General features: G+C 40.7%; 1 protein-coding gene and 1 long non-coding RNA gene across 2 annotated transcripts; both read left to right on the plus strand.

Moving 5' to 3' along the window:
- Positions 1-7,006: 7,006 nt before the first annotated feature.
- On the plus strand, positions 7,007-12,143 carry LOC133420477 (leukocyte immunoglobulin-like receptor subfamily A member 4). Its single transcript, XM_061710170.1, has 7 exons — positions 7,007-7,055; positions 7,363-7,620; positions 7,721-7,996; positions 8,799-9,074; positions 9,217-9,486; positions 9,617-9,916; positions 11,821-12,143. Exons 1-7 carry the CDS (start codon positions 7,007-7,009, stop codon positions 12,141-12,143), a joined length of 1,752 nt encoding a protein of 583 aa, XP_061566154.1.
- A 1,097-nt stretch (positions 12,144-13,240) lies between these two features.
- LOC133420789 (uncharacterized) lies at positions 13,241-15,485 on the plus strand. Its single transcript, XR_009770632.1, has 4 exons — positions 13,241-13,366; positions 13,598-13,648; positions 13,867-13,926; positions 14,469-15,485. It is a non-coding gene; the product is annotated as an uncharacterized LOC133420789 (long non-coding RNA).
- The last annotated feature ends 5,672 nt before the right edge of the window (positions 15,486-21,157 follow it).

Below are 21,157 nucleotides of genomic sequence, written 5' to 3' on the forward strand. Positions count from 1 at the left end.
GCATATATTGCTCCAAAATTACGCGATTAATTCAGAATGTTCAAAATGGCCGACTTCCTGTTCGGTTTCGGCCATGGAGCCAAGAGACTTTTCTTTAAGTTGCGACATGATACAGGTGTGTACCGATTTTCGTTCATGTACGTCAAACCGTATTATGGGGCTTGAGGCGCAAAGTTTTTTCTGTCTGAACCAACCAGATGAAGGGTGGGCGCGCTTTTTGGCGTCTAGCGTCGCCACGGTAACGCTTTTGAAAGAGAAAAGTAATGCGTGTTGTCGCAGGATGGAGACGCATATTTTGATGTATAACACACTTGGGGGCACGTTACGGTTCGGGCCGTATTAACTGCCGAAGGAATGGCATAAATTGTGCCAAAGTGACACGATTAATTCAAAATGGCTGACTTCCTGTTCGGTTTCGACCATGTCGCCAAGAGACTTTTCTTTAAGTTGTGTACTGATACAGGTGTGTAGCGATTTTCGTGCATGTACGTCAAACCGTATTGTGGGGCTTGAGGCACAAAGTTTTCCGGGGGGCGCTGTTGAGCCATTTCGCCACGCCCATTAATGTAAACCATTAAATATCAAATTTTTCGCCAGGCCTGACTTGCATGCAAAATTTGGTGACTTTTTGGGCACGTTTAGGGGGGCAAAAAGGCCTTCCTTTTGTCAGAAGAAAGAAAGAAAGAAAGAAAGAAAGAAAAAAGAAAAATTCCTACAGATACAATAGGGCCTTCGCACTGAAGGTGCTCGGGCCCTAATAACGCGAAGAATTCCTACAGATACAATAGGGCCTTCGCACTGAAGGTGCTCGGGCCCTAATAAAAATTCCTGCAAATACAATAGGGCCTTCGCACTGCAAGTGCTCGGGCCCTAATAAAACCTGTCACATTATTCAAATAAATAAAAGGTTGGCGTAGGCTACTGTATTTTATAGTTATGACGGGCTGTTATGACGGGCTGCTGTGCCAGTGTGCCACTGTATAGGCCTAGCCAGGGCTTAATTTGAGGGGGAGCAAGCCGGAGCGCGCTCCGGCAAACCTGTAACAAATAAATATAGCCTATACTTTTACGCACCGCTGCGCGCTCATATCAATTCCAAAAACACAATAAACAGCACAACGGCATAATGGTAAAAGTTATACATCTATGTGGCTTAAAAAGTACAGTTGGGTTGCTTAATGTGTCTCACACAGCGCATCTGTGTGTGTGTGCTGTTGTTTTTTCGTTCCATGCGTAAAAGCCAAAAGCGCACTGGAGATGGGCAATCTCCAGCTATGTGTGTGTGTGTGTGTGTGTGTGTGTGTGTGTGTGTGTGTGTGTGTGTGTGTGTGTGTGTGTGTGTGTGTGTGTGTCTCCTCTGTGTGTGTGTGTGTGTGTGTGTGTGTGTGTGTGTCCTCTGCACTCCGGGACCTCCCACTTTACAAATTAAGCATATATTTTGATAACGGGGCAATGCAAGAGAATTGGTGGTTTTATTACTCAAAGGAAGTAAAACAAGCATATGGTTCATACATTTCCGTCAATAAGATCCATTAAATTAAGGTAAAATAACCGAAATAATACTCTCACACACACACACACAGATGCGCTGTGTGAGACACATTAAGCAACCCAACTTTACTTTTTAAGCCACATAGATGTATAACGTTTACCATTATGCCGTTGTGCTGTTTATTGTGTTTTTGGAATTGATATGAGCGCGCAGCGGTGCGTAAAAGTATATATTTACCGGTTTGCCGGAGCGCGCTCCGGCTTGCTTCCCCTCAAATTAAGCCCTGGCTAGGCCTATACAGTGGCACACTGGCACAGCAGCCCGTCATAACAGCCCGTCATAACTATAAAATACAGTAGCCTACGCCAACCTTTTATTTATTTGAATAATGTGACAGGTTTTATTTTATTTTATTTTTTCATCATCCCTCCCTCCTGTCTGGAGGGGGGGCGGGAGCTGGGGGAGGGGGTGCGGTACCAAGAGGAGGGGGTGCTGCCGCACCCCCAGCACCCCTACTTCCAGCAGTGCAGAATGCAGAATGATGTCATTCTGCATATTAAGTAGCCATGTGCTACTGCACGCTACCTAAGCTTCTCTGGTCCAACAAAGGAAGCTGTCTTACTTTCCTTCTTTATTCATTTAAAGAACAGTTGTGCCTATTATTGACTCGATAGCACCATATACTGGATGAAAATGGAACACAGAGAAACTACACGACACGTTTAAGTGATGCGTCTGTTGCGCACCGAGGAAATTTACTTCCGGTTGCGAACAGTCAGAGAATGCGAACGCACGTGTGTGTGATCGCGTAAAAGAAATCTTCTAACAGTGACAGACAGACATGCACACGCTATTAGTGTAGTACGCAGCTTCTTGTTACGCGTGATGTAGTCTGCGTACGTAACAATGCACGCACGCACGCACGTGTAACAAAAATATCTATGTTATTCACGCGTGCACACACACGCTGCTGCGCGCGGCTCCTCTATTAAAGACGCTAATAGTACTTCATACGCACGCACGCACGCACGCACGCACGTACGTACACGCACGCACGCACAGTGCTGTTTGTTGGCAACTTGACCCTGAAAGATCTTTTAAAACAGGTGGTAAAGCAGGTCGTCCAATGATCGAAGGATTGGCGGTTCGACAAAACCGCGACAGATACACAGCTACACAGTTTAAACAATACCCAGGTTAATGATCAAGAAAAGGAAGACCTACAGTTCAACTCAAAGGAGTGAAATGGCCCAATGTTTTAAAAACACACAAGACAGAATTCCCAATTAATAATTTCACAATTTTCACAGTGCACCAAATTATATACATGCATATATAGAGCGATTTCATTTGCATAAACTAAGCTTGTCTGTAATGACTGCGGTTCAGTCCTTAGTTCATCATGGGTAGTGGTTCAGTCCCTGTAAGAACATCCATTCCTAAGAAAAGTGAGATTTCAATGTACAGTATGGGGCAGGCTACAGTACCTCCTACCGCACATACAGAGTTCAACACTTGACAGTCTTGCAACGGGTCTCAGTTCTAGGCTTTTGGGCAGCTCACCATCCAGGGGCTACAAGTGTAGTTTAGCATCACCGAGTATGAATGAGGAGTGAATAAATAATGGAACCATTTTGAGGGCTTTGAGTGTCGAGAAAAGTGAAATATAAATATAATTCATTATTAGGGCCCGAGCACTGACAGTGCGAAGGCCCTATTGTGTCTGTAGGAATTTTTTTTTTTTTTTTTTCCAACGAAATGAGGGCCTTAGTTTTTGCCCCTCTAAACGTGTCCCAAAAGTCACAAAATTTTGCACGCAAGCCAGGCCTGGCAAAAAATTTGATATTTAATGGTTTGCATTAATGAGCGTTGCCTAATGGCTCAACAGCGCCCCCTAGAAAACTTTGTGCCTCAAGCCCCACAATACGGTTTGACGTACATGCACGGAAATCGGTACACACCTGTATCATGTCGAAACTTAAAGAAAAGTCTCTTGGCGCCATGGCCGAAACCCAACAGGAAGTCGGCCATTTTGAATTCATCGTGTAATTTTGGCGCAATTTATGCCATTTCTTCGGCTGTTAATGCGGCCCAAACCGTAACGTGCACCCAGGTGTGTTATACATCAAAATGTGCGTCTCGATCCTGCGACGATGGACATTACTTTTCTCAGTCAAAAGTGTTACCGTGGCGACTATAGACGCCAAAAAGCGCGCCCCCCCCTTCATCTGATTGGTCCATATGTGATAGTTCCTATTTTCTGCAATAACTTTTGATTGGTTTGATATAGAGAGTCATGGGTAGTGTCATCGGACATGGTTTTGAGTCCTTGACCATAATTGGTGCAAATTATCCCCGCCCCTTCATCTGATTGGTCGATATTTGATAGTTCCTATTTTCTGCCATAACCTTTGAATGTCATGGGTGGTGTCATGGGACTTAGTTTTGAGTCCTTGACTTTTATTGGTGAAAATTGCACTCGCAAGGGCCCGTTCATCGCTGCTTGCAGCTTTGATTAATATTATTATTATGTGCATGCCAGTGTTAATGCAGGCAAAATGGCCCTAAAGCCAAACACAAGCCAAGCACAATTAGATGTGTTAGAGCTGGGACACATGGATAGCATGCAGGACACCGGACCTCCAGGACCGTAACTGAAGACCCCTGTTCTACAACATGCTGGACAGTGATCATTAAGGACCCCTGAATAAAGTATCAGAAACAAGAGGAGAGATGTCGGAAGTGCTTCCTCCCTCTCTCACTTCACCGCTCTATTTCTGTTTAGCTCGTCCTCCTTCACTTCCTGTGGTTGAAGTCATGATCACACGTAAAAAGAAGAATTTCACCAGAATGATCAGAGAAGTACATCATTCCTGCATCGAGCTGATGAGATACTTTACGGTATTGAAGCTCAGTTTTGTGATATAAACTTGATAAAGAGCAGATTTTCTGTAGGTGGAGACGATGGATTAACGACAATCACCGTGCAGCGTTGATATCAGTGAGTACGATACAGTGACGAAGACAATGAAGCATCTTTATTGGTACTTTTTTCAGGGATTTTCAATTCCAGTCCTTTGTGTTTTGTGTCTGGTGTCCTGCATGTTTTGGATGCGTCCCAGCTCTAACACACCTGATTCAAACTGACAATCATCATGATGTCATCAAGGTCTGTAAGTTTGTTAATGACACAGTGATTTGTATCAGGATGGGTTGTAGCAGGGGACGATCTAAAACATGCAGGATACCGGACCTTGAGAACCGGAATTGAAGACCCCTGATCTTAAAGAGAAAGTGTTTTCTTTGTTTATTGTACATATTTGACTTTAATGATGATATTCAGCAGCCTTGATAAATGTATTTCTTTAATTCAAATTCTTTGTAAAACTTCCATCTACCGCAAACATTGTAAACAAGTACAGGGTTAGGGTTAGGGTTAGGGATTTTTAAGTAAAAAAAAAAATACAGTGTGTGTGTTTACACTTCACCAGCCCTCTTTTTTTTTTTTAAATAAAGGTTTTTGTGGCACTAGTGGCCCTGCGGGTAAGGAGGGTGGGGCATTGCAGTACAGAGCGACAGGCCGGGACTCTACAAATGGCACCTGCTCAACCCACTGAGCTATCCAGGGCCCCAACTTCACCAGCCCTGTTGACAGTCTACCATTTTTTATTGGTCCTTTGACAGACTAAGTACAAAAAAGAATTAAAGAAATTCTGCCAAATAGATTAACATGATTTTTAAATGTCTTTTGACATATCGGGGTCATTTTATGATTCGTTTTATTATTGCTCTTACATACAGCTCCTTTAACTAAAACAGTTTGAATTTCCCTCACCGACCTCAGATTAGAACAAATTCAAATATTTTTACAGCAATTTAAGAGAATAAAACAATGAGACTTGTTTTCAAAATTCATCTACTGTACATGTTAAAATGTAAATGAAGTCACATTTTATCTTCTCAGACACAGAAACAGCTGTCATCTGACTGAGACGATGGATAAACTGTGAGAGAAAAATGAAAAATATAAACAAAGTATTTTTGAGGAGTGATTAAATATTGTATATTATAAGACAAAAAAACAAAGTGAGGTGTGGTCAAAGTGTGTTTAGTGGTCTTGGTTGTGTCTTAAAGGAAGGAAGCAAAGACAGAAATAGAAGTTAGAAAAATGTCATATTCAGTATTAGCACATGATGCAGAATTGGTTTCTAACAGTTTTTATGTTCTTTGTTTCTTTTTAACTGTTTTCTCTTTCCACCAAGAATTAGTGGTGACTGAGATCTGATGAAGAAGATGGGAAACACTTTGTTCTCTGAGTTTTTCTGTGAGTATGTCATGATGACGTTCTCTGCTTAGATCATACAAACAGAGGAAACATGTAAACAGAGAGCAGTGTAAGACTCATTTGTAGACGTGTTGAGAGCTGTAAAAAGGAAACTCTTGGTTTTTATCAACATGCAGTAGTTGTCTTGTAGACAGGATTTGGTAAAAACTTACTTTTAGGATTTTATGTCATACTTTTAAACTCTTTTAGTGTGTATTTTAACTTCAAAGCCTATCTTATCCTGCTTTCTTGTAGCTTTCAGCTCCAGTGTTTCCTCATGGGGAGCCTCCATGCTGGGAGTGACTCTGGCCTGCAGGGGGTCGTCCTGGGGGTGGTTCTGGTCCGGATGGTTGTGGAGCTCTGCACCACAGCTTCACCGCTGTGGTGTGGACTCCTCTATCCGTCTGGGCCAGGAATGTCTCTGCGGAGGCCCCCCATGTAGCTGCGGGTTTTGAGATCTCCTGGCGTGGACGGCTCCCTGATACCGTTTCCTCACCTGGATCCTCAGAGCTCAGCCATGTCTACACCCATATTTATATAGATGTGTGTTTCTGCGTGTGTGTCTGTGTGTGTAATTTGGGTGAATTGTGGTGTGCTTGTGTCTGTCTGTGTCCGTGCGGGGAGGGGGGGCAGGGCATTAATACGTTTTATGTTTGTGTATTGTTTTAATGTAAAGCACTTTGTGCTGCATTCTATACATGAAAGGTGCTCTATAAATAAAGTTTGATTTGATTTGATTTGACTGTTGATGGTTTTATATTAGCTATTCACCAGAAGTTGTACATCTTACTTTCTTATGTTGTACATCAAACAGTAGCAGCTGCAATCTTATATTGATTTTGAGAGATATATAAGTGTATTCATCTCTGTAATTCCCACCTTCACTGCAGTGCTGTGTTCTCTCCTCTACAACGGACGAGCTCAAGGTGACGCTTTTTACACTTTATTCTTTATTGTTGGATTAATCTCAACCTGCTACATCACTGTCAGACACATCCTTTGTCACTTTGTTTGGTTTTATATCTACCAGATGGTTTCAGTGCACGTACCTGAACAGAGTGATGATCAAAGTTTATAAAAGTGTTGTACGTTACAGATTATATGTTTGTGTTGTTCTAGATGCTGTTCTCACTATTGAACCCAGTTGGTCGACTTTTTTTGTTGGAGAGTCTTTTATCTTCATATGTGACATGAAGGAAGGAAGAAACGATGACTGGGAATACACAATCATAAAGGATGGTCGGGATCTTGTTCCTTACAATACACACCAATTCTACACATTATATCCTCTGCAAACCTCTCACAGTGGTGAATATCAGTGTGGTGGTCGACATAGATCCTCATATGTAACAAAGGACAGTAATATTGTCTCTGTAACTGTATCAGGTAAGTCCTCAGTTTCATCAGCATGAATAAGTTTATTATGAAAACTCACAAAGTTAGATGAAATCTTACTTTGTGAGTTGTTTAAGATGTTAATGTTAATGTTAATGTTGATATATTTATTTTGGTGTTAATTATTTTATCTTCAAACTTTCATCTGCAGATAAACCCAAACCCAGACTGGTTCAAGTCTCAAAAACAACACCAGTAGGAGGAAATGTGAGTCTGAGCTGTTCTGTGGAGAACTCTGCTGGATGGAAATATGACTGGTTCAGACGAACCTCAAACACGAAAGTCAGAACAAATTATGTAAATGGAGTTATTAGAGTCTCACAAGGAGGCATCTACAGGTGCAGAGGATCAAGAGGAGAACCAACCTTCTACACTGAAACAAGTGATGAAGTCACCTGTGAGATAACCTGTAAGTTATTTCATTGTTTTTAAATATTAATATTTTCACAAAGAGTGAAAACAACCATTTCTTTCTTGATTTCATGTGTTTTTATATCTGGTGGAAACAGTTACAAACAAGGTTGTTGTGATGCGACAACCCAAATGGCCTCAGATATTCAGAGGTGAGACGATCACTCTGACATGTGAGGTTCAGGGAGGTGAAACCACTGAGTGGAGGTATGAATGGAGAAGATCTGGTTCAGATACACAATGGAAATATGAGAAAACGTGGACTTTCACTGCTTCTGAGTCCAGCAGTGGAGACTACACATGTAAGACCAGATGCATAGACGACCCGTATTCTTCAACAGAGACGAGTGAAGCCTTCAGATTGTTGCTATCAGGTAAGTCATGTTTGTTGATGTTTGGTCCAACGTCTAAATTGTATAAAGATGTAATTTCCCCACACAGCGTGGACTAATTCCCACAGTGTTACATATTCAGTTTTCAGGTATCATCTCTGTCAGATGATGTTTAAGTTCAGTAAAAAACTCTTTACTACAACTTTGTGTCATTTTTTCTGGATGAAAATGAACAGTTTTAATTAGCAAAATTATTCAGTCAGGGGAGTCAGGTTTTTCTAATTCACCTAGAAAAACTTTGATTATCACTTAATACTTTGTTTTATAAAAAACAATGTCAATTTTAATAACAAAGATGTTACTTGTCTTTTTGTCAGTTTGGAAATTATATGATAACAAGTTTTAATAAAAAGTATGAGTTTGGATTATTTAAAAATTATTTTAGACAAATATTTATAACTTCCCTAGCAGGTTTTCTGAATCAGTAGATTACTTTATAAGTTGTTATCAACATATCTGATTCACTACTTGTTCTTCAGTCAAGTGTAATAATTACGTTGGTTCCTAAAAGAAATGTACATGTTACAATTTTTCTAAAGTTGATGCAGTTGTCTGGAATATTCATGAACTGTTGGACATGTTTGGGTAAAGGTGGAAAAAGGAAACGACTCTGAGCAGCTGGTTTTAGGGGCGGAGTCAGACAACCTGTTCAACTTTTTAAAAAAAAGTTTTCTCTTGTTTGAAATTTGTGTTAGAACTTTGTTCTGTCCACTTCTGAGGCCCAGCAGTTGCCTTTGTTTTAAATGCAACTTCTGATCCGTCTTTATTCTCATCTCCATGACAGATGAACCAAAGACCCAACTGAGAGCCGACGTCAGACTCATCCCAGTTGGAGGCAGAGTGACTCTGAGCTGCTCAGTGAACCCGTCATCATCTGGTTGGAGATACTACTGGTACAGAGACGAGGAATCCTCTGAACCCCTGACCTCACCAGATGCTGTTTTCCAGTCAGATGGACAAATCAGTGTCTCACAGGGAGGAATCTACTGGTGCAGAGGAGGAAGAGGAGAACCAGTTTACTACACAAACTTCAGTGATCCAGTCAACATTTATGGAGCTGGTGAGTTAAAAGAGGTTTACTTGAAATTAGTAAATGCTGAAAGTAAAGTGTCTGTTCCTCCATGTTCATTTAAATTAAAATTACAGGTAAAGGTGTTTGTTTATTGTCCGTTCTTGTTTGATGGTTTCTTGAATGTTTACAGCTCCAAACAGAGCAGCTGTGACTCTGCACCCCAACTGGCCTCAGATATACAGAGGAGAGAAGATCACACTCCGATGTGAAATCCACGGAGGAGACACTGAGTGGGAGTATGAATGGACGACCAGCAGCTCAAACAAACCACCTAATCTAAATGAATTCACTATTCCAGTTTCTTCATCAAACACTGGAACCTACAAGTGTAAAGGCAGAATGAAAAGTAAACATCTTTCAACAGATTGGAGTGATTCCTTCAGTTTGACAATTTTAGAAAGTGAGTCACATCTTATTCCACCAGTTGTGGTATAATGAGTACAGCTTTTCACAGAGATAGAATTATATTATCTTTGAAGGATACAAGTTTCATATAAACTATCTTCAATAACAGCAAATGTCTCCAACAGCATCCAAACCTGTCCTCTCTGTGTCTCCATCATGGCTGAGTCCTGGAGTCTCAGTGACTCTGAGCTGTGAGGTCAAACATCCGTCTGCAGGATGGAGCTTCTACTGGTATAAAGCTCTTCCTCAAATACCAAATCTGTCCTACATCTATGAGCTGCTACCTGGTAGCACCAGCGGGACTGCACAGGACTCCTACATCATTGATGGACAGACACACACAGCAGGATATGCATGTAGAGCTGGACGAGGAGACCCAGTGATCTACACTCATTACAGTCAGACTAAGATGGTCTGGTCTGCAGGTCAGTTTCTACACTGGTTTATTGTTTTCTCTCTCTGTCAACACTGATGTTTTCTGCTGCTGTTTGAAAGACTACAAACTGTCTTTTACTGGTTCTGGATGTTTAAAGAGCATATTGCAGGTTGGAGACCCCTGTGAATCAATGTGTAGGAAAATAATGTAGGAACTGAATTTTCATTGAAATACGCATAAATATATACTACAGTGACCTCTGGAGTTGTTTTTGTGAGAGTATTTTACTTCCGCATCTGAAAAAGCTGAACCGGGAGTGATGTCACACTGGGGAGCGCGGTGAATTCAACAATAGGAAAAATAATGGATCTTAATGTTAGTTGTGACACTGAAGAGGTTGTGAATGTGTATTCACACCAATATGACTAAGAACCCGTTAGTCCCCCCACGTTCTTTTGATTGACAGCTGAAACTCGCTTTTTAAAAGGCTGATTTATGGGTCCGCGTTACACCAACGCAGACCCTACGGCGTAGGTTACGCGGCGACGCACAGAACGCTGCGTGCGCCGCGTACCCTACACCGTAGGCTACGCCGTCGATTTTACGCGGAACCATAGATCCGCCTTTATTCACTGCAGCACCCGCCCGTGCTCCTGAAAGAAACTCCGAAAATAACTCCTTAAAAACGGGTGAGTACTTGTAATCTGTCTACGTTTGTACTTTCTAAACAGAAAACAGGCTTATTATCTTCTCTTTTTTTTTAAAAGCATCCGAAATAGCCGGGTATTTTTAAAACCAAATACTCCCCTCCCTTCGTTTATAAAATAATTTGTATCCACATTACATCGTTGTTAAAAAAAAAAAAAACCTTCCACACAGAACCGAAGATCTGCGTTTTCGACCACTTTCATAAGCACAGACCTGTAGATCATCTGGTCTTCCGGACTCCGGGCCGCCTCCGCGGCGCAGTTACCCCGGGATCAGCGCCTCCTCCTCGGGCAACGAGCTGGAGTTCCCCCCGGTGTCCGCCACGGAGCTGCCGCGTTAATCGACGCTGGGCTGCAGCAGGGCTGCGCAGCTTTCCCGGGACCCGCGTCTCATTCTCGGGAAACGAGCTCGACTCCCCCGTGTCAGATCCATGGTCCCACCGCGGAGCTGCCGCGTTAACCGACGCAGCCCTGCTGCAGCCCTGCTGCAGCCCTGCTGCAGCCCTGCTGCAGCCCTGCTGCAGCCCTGCTGCAGCCCTGCTGCGCGTCGCCGCGTACCCTACGGCGTAGGCTCCGCGTCGGTGTAATGGTGTCAAGAGCAGAGACCATTTATTTAATAAATAGCTTGGAGAACAGATGGTGGATCATCTGTAGAACTGTAGTAAACAAAGGTCGCACGTTAGACGTCAGAATCAGAGCAGATTCGTTGTTGTTTTGGAGCATAATGTGACGTTCGAAAACGCAAAACTCCGGTTGTCTCTGTTTACACCAGGTCTACACGCATCTACATAAACAGAGTTTTCAAAAATCTTCCCTTTGCCCGGAGTTTTTTTAAACATTCGTTTATTTGTGTTTTCATGTGGATGACAGGTCCAAACGTAGGAAAATATCTTGGGTTTAGCAGATAACCAGCTACGTGTGTACGGGGTCTGGGCAGACAGATGGGGCAGAGCTGTGGAGACTGCTCCCTGGCGTGACGTCATATGACACTGTGTTCGAAAAAAAGAGCGTTTGTACGAGCTTGGCTAAAATCAGCCACTTTTTCCTCTGAATAAGTGCCCTTATGTCTTGTAAAACATATTAAATCCTACATTAACTTCTCACATAGTCATTTTCACATAAGGTCAGGTATCATTTTTGAAAAAATTCTAACCTGCAATATGCTCTTTAAGGTCCTGTAATGTTACAGATGTATAAATGATACATCACCATGAGGTCTGATCCTTCATGATGGTTTGTTTTTCAGATCCTCATCCTTCAGCGTCTCTCACAGTAAGTCCTGACAGAGTTCAACACTTCAGCTCTGACTCTGTCTCACTGACCTGTGAGGGAAACTCTCCTGAGTGGAGAGTGAGAGATTCCACTCTTAACAACAACGTATCTACCTGTTCCTACTGGGGGACAATGACCGGATCAACATGTGTCATTAATAGACTGCTGCACAGTAATAGAGTGTTCTGGTGTGAGTCTGGATCAGCATTCAGCAACGCAGTCAACATCACTGGACAGAGTGAGTCTCATCACAGTTTTTCAAGATTACAGTTTGGGACTCTGACAGATTTATCATAAGAATCAAACTTTTAAGGCTGTTTGAATGTTCACTGTCAGCAAAGCACAACATTTTCAATCAGTTTAATGTGAATGAATTAAAAAAAACATTATTCTTTTCACATGCAAATGTACATTTTGTAGATAATTTGCTAAACATTTGCAGTGAATTTTAAATCTTTAGTCAAATCTGAGATCTATAGAAACATTAATGTCTCAAAAGGAAGAACAATCATTTTCCATCATTACTGGTTTCAGAATATATATATCTGGTATATGTACATGTATGGTACATATACAGGTATATGGTATATATGGTACACAAGATGCACATTTCAGAGGTCCATGGCATATAAAATAGTATTTAAAGCAAATCTTGATCAGAAGTTGAATGTTCATGTTTTCCAGATAATGATGGTATGATCCTGGTGAACCCCGTCCATCCTGTGACTGAAGGAGCTTCTGTTAGTCTGAGCTGCAGACTGAGAGGACAAAAACTAGTTTCCAGTGTGTTTTTCTACCACAATGACAAACTTATCCAGAATGATGGCAGAGGGGAGCTGAATATCTCTGCAGTGTCACAGTCACACGAAGGTTTCTACAAGTGTGAACATTCAGGAAACGTTTCACCACAGAGTTGGATGGCAGTTAGGGGTGAGTAAGATGTAAATATTTGATGTGTTTTATTTAATGAACCACTTTGTTGTTTAAGAGCAGCAAGGCAAATGTTCAGTCTTTGTAATCTGCAATATAAATAACATGAATAACTCTTTGATGTAACTGTTTCCTGTAGTTGTGTCCAGGACTGAAAACTCTTCATTTCCTGTTCTGTTCATCGTTGGAGCCGTTAGTGTCTTTATTATTCTTCTGCTCTTGTTGTTTTGCTACATACTGTCTACGGGTGAGACCTTTTTATTATCATACTGGATGAAATTTTAGTTTTCAAATGCTGTCAGTCATCATTTATACAGATATATATATGGATTTTATGCAAACCTTTACTCTGTCAAAACACACTACTTAACTATCTGAAACATTTGTCTCATTTTCTAGATTCGTGCTGCATTAGGTTGGTTCATATCTATTTCATTTTATCCATAAATCATCGGTTCTTCTCTTTTCTGTGTTCGATTAACTGTGTTTATTGTGTTTTAGGTGGATCCAGTCAGACAGCAGTCAGAACTTCACCACAAATCAACCAGTCAACCAGCCTGAAACTGTTGAATACGACTCTCTTCTCCACGGTCTGAAAATAAACTCTTCAACTGCCATCTGATTAAGAGAAATCGATATTTTTTTTTTAAAGCTAAAGATAAACACAGTCTTAAGTTGTAAAACTTCACAACCAACATAGAAAAATGATTGATCATTTTTACTCTATTTGAACTTGGACTAAAATTAAAACCTCAATAAAAGGTCTGATGATATATTAGTGTCTATGGAGACATCCAGAAATAAACATGTTTTTATTGCAGGTTCTGTTGATGTCTATGAGACCATCAGACCCTCTGGAGATACTGCAACTGGTACAGAACATCTTCCAAACATTTACTAAATTAAACATCTTCTGATTTCAGTTTTTTTGTGTCTTAATCAGATTGTTTGAAAATGACTGATAGAAATATTAATATAGGAACTTCAGGTTTATAGAGTAAAAATATTTTTAGAAGATTAATAATCAAAGGACTTTCTCTCAATGTCTTTATTTGATATTTTTTGTGGATTCAAGTGATGATCTTCACAGGCAATCATCGCGGACCAGAGGTGGACCCTGATTACGTTAATATGAGGACAAGAACTGCAGGTAGAGTCACTTACAGTCTGTGTTTATGCTTCTTTTCTGTTTAACACGAGTTAAAGGTCATCAGTTCGGTTGTCAACCGCATCGGTGTGTCCACATTCCACCACTAGATGGCACCAGAGTGGAAGCTGTCAAATCAAGACCCTGAACGATCTGTCTGCTTTATTTACACGCCATTGATGTTGTCTATACATTATTTTATTTCAAGTGTTGCAGATATAATTACGTTAATGTATTATATTGCTCAATATAACATTCAGAGTCTCTGCCTTCACTGTCTCCACAGATTTTAACTTCGATTGCACAGGCGGACAATACGGGACACGAAATTAGATAAAAAGTTAATCAGCTCAGGTGTCAGTGTGATGACAACTGAATTTTATTTAGTGTAATTTGCTCGTGTGCAGTTGAACAAAAAAAGAAAAAAAAACAACATGAAAACACTGCATGTAGCTTGATTCTCTCTTTTTCTTAATACAGTCTCCTTATTATTACTGTTTATTTCTGGTGTACAAATGAATCCTAACACCTGCTTTCTGTTTTAGACCCCCCTTCCAGACCATGACAATATCATCCAACCAGAATAAAGGAGAACAAAAAAATACAGAAAAAAAGTATGTAAGTTTATATTCACCTGAGGGTCCAAATATGTTTATTTGGAAAAAAATATATACCAAAAAAGCACAGTTTGTTGACCAAATGTGGTTTCAGAAATGTTTCACTCAGACAACACAGTAACATATTTCTGGTTAAGTTGTGAGTTGTGACATTATAGCTAAATATTTCCCATGAATCATTCAAGATTATTTTATAGTCATTGAGCATTCAGCGTCCCAGCACAACAAAATTTCATTCCAGTCAAAAAACAACAAAAACATCCAAACAAACAATACAAGACAAGGGTAGACAGGTGCCTGGGGCTTCAGACATGGGGAGGCGCCGAATCATCTCTTCATTGACAGAAAAAAATAATCCTGCAGCAACTGATGCAGCAGTTTATTCTGCAGCTGGATCAGCAACATCTCTGGATCATCACGCTGCCGTGTAGGCTGCATCCCTGCTGCTTTAATCTGTGATATATAAGACTGATTTATACATATATTATTATTATTATTATTATTAATAATGATAGTTCACTTTAATTTATTGTATGTACAGTCCCATTTAAACTTAATTCTCAGTCTTATCACAAAACACCAGCTTCACATTTACTACTATTGAGCTAATTTTTAATAACTTTTTAGTTTTAGTTACATTTGAATGTGTTTTTTTGTTTTAAAATGCAGAAACAGACAAAAGTGTGAAATATGTGATCTCTTGTGTCCGATAGTTTAGTTTTAAAGTCAGCATCTTTTGTTTCTTTTGTGTGAACTTTGTTTTTACTTGTATGATGAATTATAAAAGTCATTTTGTATTTTTCATGTTTATTCTCTTAAGTGTTTTATGTATTCTTTAACTTTGTTTTAGCAGTCAGTTTTTGTATTATTCATTTTTTACATGTTGTGTTTGCATTTCAGTTTCACATTTGTCAAATTTTAATAAAAGATCAAGAAGTCTACAAATGTTTCAACTGTCATTAATAAAATATTTACATCTGTCATCATCATACATACATGCATGATGATGACAGTATGAACATCTAAACAAGCGATGCGCTCATATTTAGATAACAATTTTGAAACGACATGGACGCTGTAGTGACTTGAATGGATTTGACCCAAACCAAACCTACAAGTCACTGAGGCGCTGATTAACCTTAACAGATGATGCGTGTCCTTGCGCATGCATGTCAGTTGTTTAAATGAATGTCCATAAACATCCTTTATGATGCTCAAAAAATGGGTATTTATTAGTATACAAAGCTCCTTTGTCACCAACGAACTACATGCACTTATCGTATATAACTTGCATGAGATCTGTAGAACAATACCAAACTGCAACATGCGAAGCCAAAGGGGAAACGGTCAAAAAACTGTGTGCTCACCGGCAAACCAGCATATCTGCCCGTGATCAGCCTCACCTTTATAAAACATATTCCTTGGCTTCCTTGGTGTTTATATTTTTAAAAAGATTATATTCCGGATCTATACCCTGTTCATATTCTATTAAATTTTGTCCCAGGTTGAGATGTTCAATATACCGAAAATCATTTATGTTATCAGACATGTTTGTGGTAAAGATGAGAACAACAACAAAACAAACAAAAAAAAAAAGTAAAATCTAAACTAAACATTACTACCTATTCACTAGGTTGTTCGGAATCACGAACATATTTGAACTAATGGTTACATAACTTATCCAGCTGCTCAGTGCTCCTAATACATATCACTTTGGCCTGTTCAGGACTACCATTCAATTTAACAAACACCTTGCAATTTGCAGTCCATGTGGACTGAATTTTTCCCTTCTTTTTCAGGAACCGTGCTTGTTTTGCTATATAAGCATTTTCTTTAGTGAGATGCTCGTTAATATAAACATTTGTGCCCTTCAATTTCCTGCCCTGCTTTAGCAGGTCAGTTTTGTTCTTTCTGTTAGCAAAACGGACAACGACAACTTGTTTGCCTTTTTGGTCCTTTGAGATATATATATATATTTGGTATAATGTGACATGCTTCAATGTCCACCCTGTTTACAGAGATGACATTGTCATGAAGGAAAGTTGTTACCTGTGCCTCTGTTGATTCATCATGTTCATCAGTGTCCTCTTGTTGCACTCCTTTCAGGGCCTTGGCATAAGATCGTGGCTTGATCGACAGACCAGTTATAATGACATTGTTCATTCTCGAGTACAGTTCTAAGTCCGATACTCGGTTCTCCAGGAAATTAATTTTGCTCTTTTGCTCCTCATTCTGTTTCTTGAGCTCTTTAATTTCATTCATCAGATTTAGTATTGAACGTTGCTGGTTGGCTATATTTGTCAGTTCTTCAGACATCATGCTCACAGCATTCTTCAATTCCTCAATGTCTTTTTTAATTTCCTTAGTGGCCATCTTGCCACCAAAAGCCGCAATTTCAAATAAGAAGCAACTGCAGGGCGTGGCCTGGTGGCTAAACTGCTGCAAGGCCTGGTCCTGGCCTGGTGGATGGGCCGCTGCGGGGCCTGAGCCTCAACAGCAGGGGTCCTCAACCCTGGTCCACGAGGGCCGGTGTCCCTGCAGGTTTTAGATGTTTCCCTGATTCATTGCACCTTGATACAAGTGACTGTGTCATCAACAGAATTGTGCAGCCCTGGATGAAAAGCTGATGACGATGATTAATTAGAATCAGGTGTGTTAAAGCAGGGAAACATCTAAAACATGCAGGACACCGGCCCTCGAGGACCAGGGTTGAGGACCCCTGCTCAACAGTATGTATTCGTCACTGTACAAAATAAATACAGAATGTGTACCAGGAGCATTTCTTTTGACTTGTAACACTCACATTTGTCCTCTTGGTGGTGCTGTGACATCAGATTTTAAAAGGGACCTATTATGAAAAACACATTTTTTCTTGTTTTAACATATATAAAGTTGTCTCCCCTCACCCTGCCAACACTGGGAAGATGAAATCCCATGAAAATCTGCAAGGTCTGTACCCCCCGCCCTGCTGAATCTTCCAGTGTCATGTGACTTTTTACGAGCCGTTCAGATTCTGCGCCTATGGTGACGTCACCATAGGCGCAGAGGTTTGTGTCACTACCTGATGTGAGTCCGCTACCCGATTTGAGTCACGCATGCGCAGTCGCGTCCAACATGTGCATTTCAGTGGAGAAGTAGTGTTGTCATTACCCGATTATTGATTAAAATGAGCGACTTTAATGTTTTCCATTATCTCCATGCCTACATGGAATCCGGAAGTTTCATCCTAGTTTGGGAAAAGCTGACAAATGGAAGATTACTCGTTCTATGAGTAATTACATCTTGAAAGGTAATTTGGCTATCATGCTTAGCTATGCTTGCTAAAAATATTTTTTGCCAAAAATAATATAAAGATTTTTTGCATCAATACCCTTATATAGCATAACATTCCCTGTTGTTGGACGCAACTGCGCATGCGTGACTCAAATCGGGTAGCGACTCACATCAGGTAGTGACAGTTTGGCCTCCGCTGCTGAAACCACGCCCACAACTAACGCCGCCGGCTGGAGCTTCAGCCATTGTTTGGAAGCGCTGGCTGTTTCCACAGCGAGGGACAGTAAAAATGAGGTTTTGCATCGACATTTACCCTCATAAAAGGATCAGTTCCAAAAGCACGGACCCGGCAACTGCACACGAGTCAGCGGTAAGTAACGTTATTTTTTTATGTTATTTATATTTGTCTATGAGTATGATCTTTGCATGGGATAAGTATTTAGCTCAGCTCCGGAGCACCGGAGGCCACACACCGGACCGGTGAGCAGCTCCGGAGCTGCCGGAGCTGCTCACGGACCGGACCGGTGAGGAGCCCCGACGGGTACCGTAATACATTTATTTCTATTTATGGTTTCAGATCTTCCAAGCACCTGAAGTTGTTCAACGACACCTTCAGAAGAAATGCACGGTCCTTCCTTGAGCCAGCAATAGTGCATAAATGTTATTTATATACAACTTATGTTTTATTTTTTAACAATAAAGTTACCATTTGTGAAAATTCAGTTTTGGGATTTCTTTACAGTTAACATGATTCATTTGTCTTGAGGAATCGGAGTAAAGAACTGTGGTGTAACTGTTTAGAATTCAATTAAATATTCCTGTGTGAAGACGAGGTGACTAAAGGCTGATTTATGGTTCCGCGTTACACCAACGCAGAGCCTACGGCGTAGGGTACGCGTCGATTTAACGCAGAACCGTAATTCAGGCTTTAATTGTGTACAGAGCCGCTGCTCTTCAGCCCGGAGCGAGGGTTTGTCTCCTCCCCTGCTACACGTCATTCAAGCAGCCAATCAGCGCAGAGCCTCATTATCATAGCCTCCCCCCCTCTCGGGATCACTCACAGAAAAAGGGGATAGAACAGCCCCCCAGTCTCGCACTCAGAAGGCACGCCGATTTTTTCCAGTGGCCAGCCGCGGTACTGCAACAAAAAATCCCATGGGGCCCAGAAAGCTTTTTTCCCATAGACCGCAATAGTAAAAGAGAAGCCTCTAAAACTGTTCACAGGACACCTCCAGCTGTAATCACCGGCAATTACTAATCTTTGTATTCTATATTTTTAAGTCATGGACTTTATATCCGTCAAAAATGTTTTATAACGGCCAGAAAAGTCAAAGAAAAGTCTCTTTCTGGGCGTGACGTCACGGCTGACGTCACAGCCGTGTCCGTGCACTCCACGGATGTATTATATTAATATATATTATGTAATTATATTAATACATTAATAATATATGTAATACTATACATGTAATAATATACATTAATTAATATATTATATTTATACATATTATATTAATATTCGTGTCATTGCCCCGGGGCATGATGGGAGACCCCAGAGCATCATGGGAGGTGACTCAACTGCGCATGCTCTATGGCAGTGGTTCTCAATCCTGGTCCTCGAGTACCACTGTCCTGCATGTTTTAGATGCTACCCTGCTTCAGCACACCGTGATAGAAGTACCTGTGTCATCAACAGAACTGTGCAGACCTTGGTGACAAGCTAATTAGGACCTTTAATTAGAATCAGGTGTGTTGGTGCAGGGAAACATCTAAAACAGGCAGGACAGTGGTACTCGAGGACCAGGATTGAGAAGCACTGCTCTATGGGCCCCTAACGCGGAAGTAAACCCGGAAGTCAGGAAATTTTTCGGCGTATGCGCTGGCTGAGCAACTTACATTGAAATGAATGGGCAGCCATTTTCTATCTCCTATCCAGTTGTTTAATACATCCATGGGTTAGAAGCGTTAAAACTAGAGACATGGCCCACAGGCTGAATTTCTGTTTTATGTAGAAAAAACAAGCTTTATGTGACCAAATGAGTGTTGCTCATACCCTTTAAACAATCATGATGTGGTAAAAGCTACACCACTCTCATTTTTACAGGTAGGGAGACCTGGGTTCAATATTAACTTTAATAATCAAACTCCCCATGCAGATAATGGTAACTAGGGAGAGACAGAGGCTTCTGTGTGTACAATTATATCACCTTTATTGATCACCACAGTTAAAAGAAACAAGACATTCAACAGATAAAATGGGTACTTTCGGTACGGGACCGAGGGACACAATCACACTTCATACCACAGCACTGCAAACGTAGATAAATAAAAACACTGCCCAAAGGCACAAATGAGCACACCACTAGTATAAAAAAAATCCTATAAAAACGTCACACTGTAGAAGTGGGGGGGGGGGGGGCACCGGTCACCATGTATAAGGTACACCAAAATTAAATGACTTTTCCTAACTGGTTGAGGCACGAGAGTAGCAACGCTTAAAATAAAACTGTATAAAAATAAAACTGAGGAAAGGAGCAATGGCTGTCACCAGTCCAGCCTGCAATATATGCAACAGAACAATTATACACTGAATCAGGGCCGGTTCTAGGCATGCATATATGAGGGGGCAGTCAGAAATGTGAAGGGGGCATCATGTGTACACATCATGCTCTACCACTTTTTTATTTTTGTGCTTATAGTAACGATGCTTTCTTCATTGAAATGGGTCTTTTGCTATGTGTCCAACCCCAACCTGGAGAAGCGGATTGCACTTTGTCAGGCCTCTACCTTCAGACCTGTCCAACTTGGGTGTCCCACCTGAAGACTAAGCTCCTAGTGGTATAGCTCTTAAGGTCACTGAGGCACGCAAACCCCCTGACCACAATAAGGTGGCAATCCCTCAGGGGGGGAACTGAAAAATAAAAATAAAATAAATGAATAAAATAAAATAAAATAAAACATCCTTCATCCAGATTTTATCAACCAACAACATTTATCTTAACTGGATGGCCTAAAGTAGGACTTCACAGACTATAGTCAATATTTACAAAACTGAAAGGTAATCTTGTGAATAATAAAAAATCTTCTCAAACAAATTTATAAAACACAACAGATATACCATACAACATTTTTTTGTTTTTGTTTTTTTTTGTTTTTTTTGTTTTTTTGTTGGCAGCTTAACAGCTCAAAAAACTCCTTTCTCTCCACTCCTCTCTCATTTTTCTCACTCCTCTCCACTCTTCTTTTTTCTCTCCACTCCACTCTACAACAGCACTACCAGGTTACTTGTCTTCAGTTTGTCACATGCAGTGGACGTGGGAACTCATCTCTGTGCTTGTAACGCTGCT

This window comes from Cololabis saira, chromosome 20 (assembly GCF_033807715.1).
Source record: "Cololabis saira isolate AMF1-May2022 chromosome 20, fColSai1.1, whole genome shotgun sequence".
Lineage (NCBI taxonomy): Eukaryota > Metazoa > Chordata > Actinopteri > Beloniformes > Belonidae > Cololabis > Cololabis saira.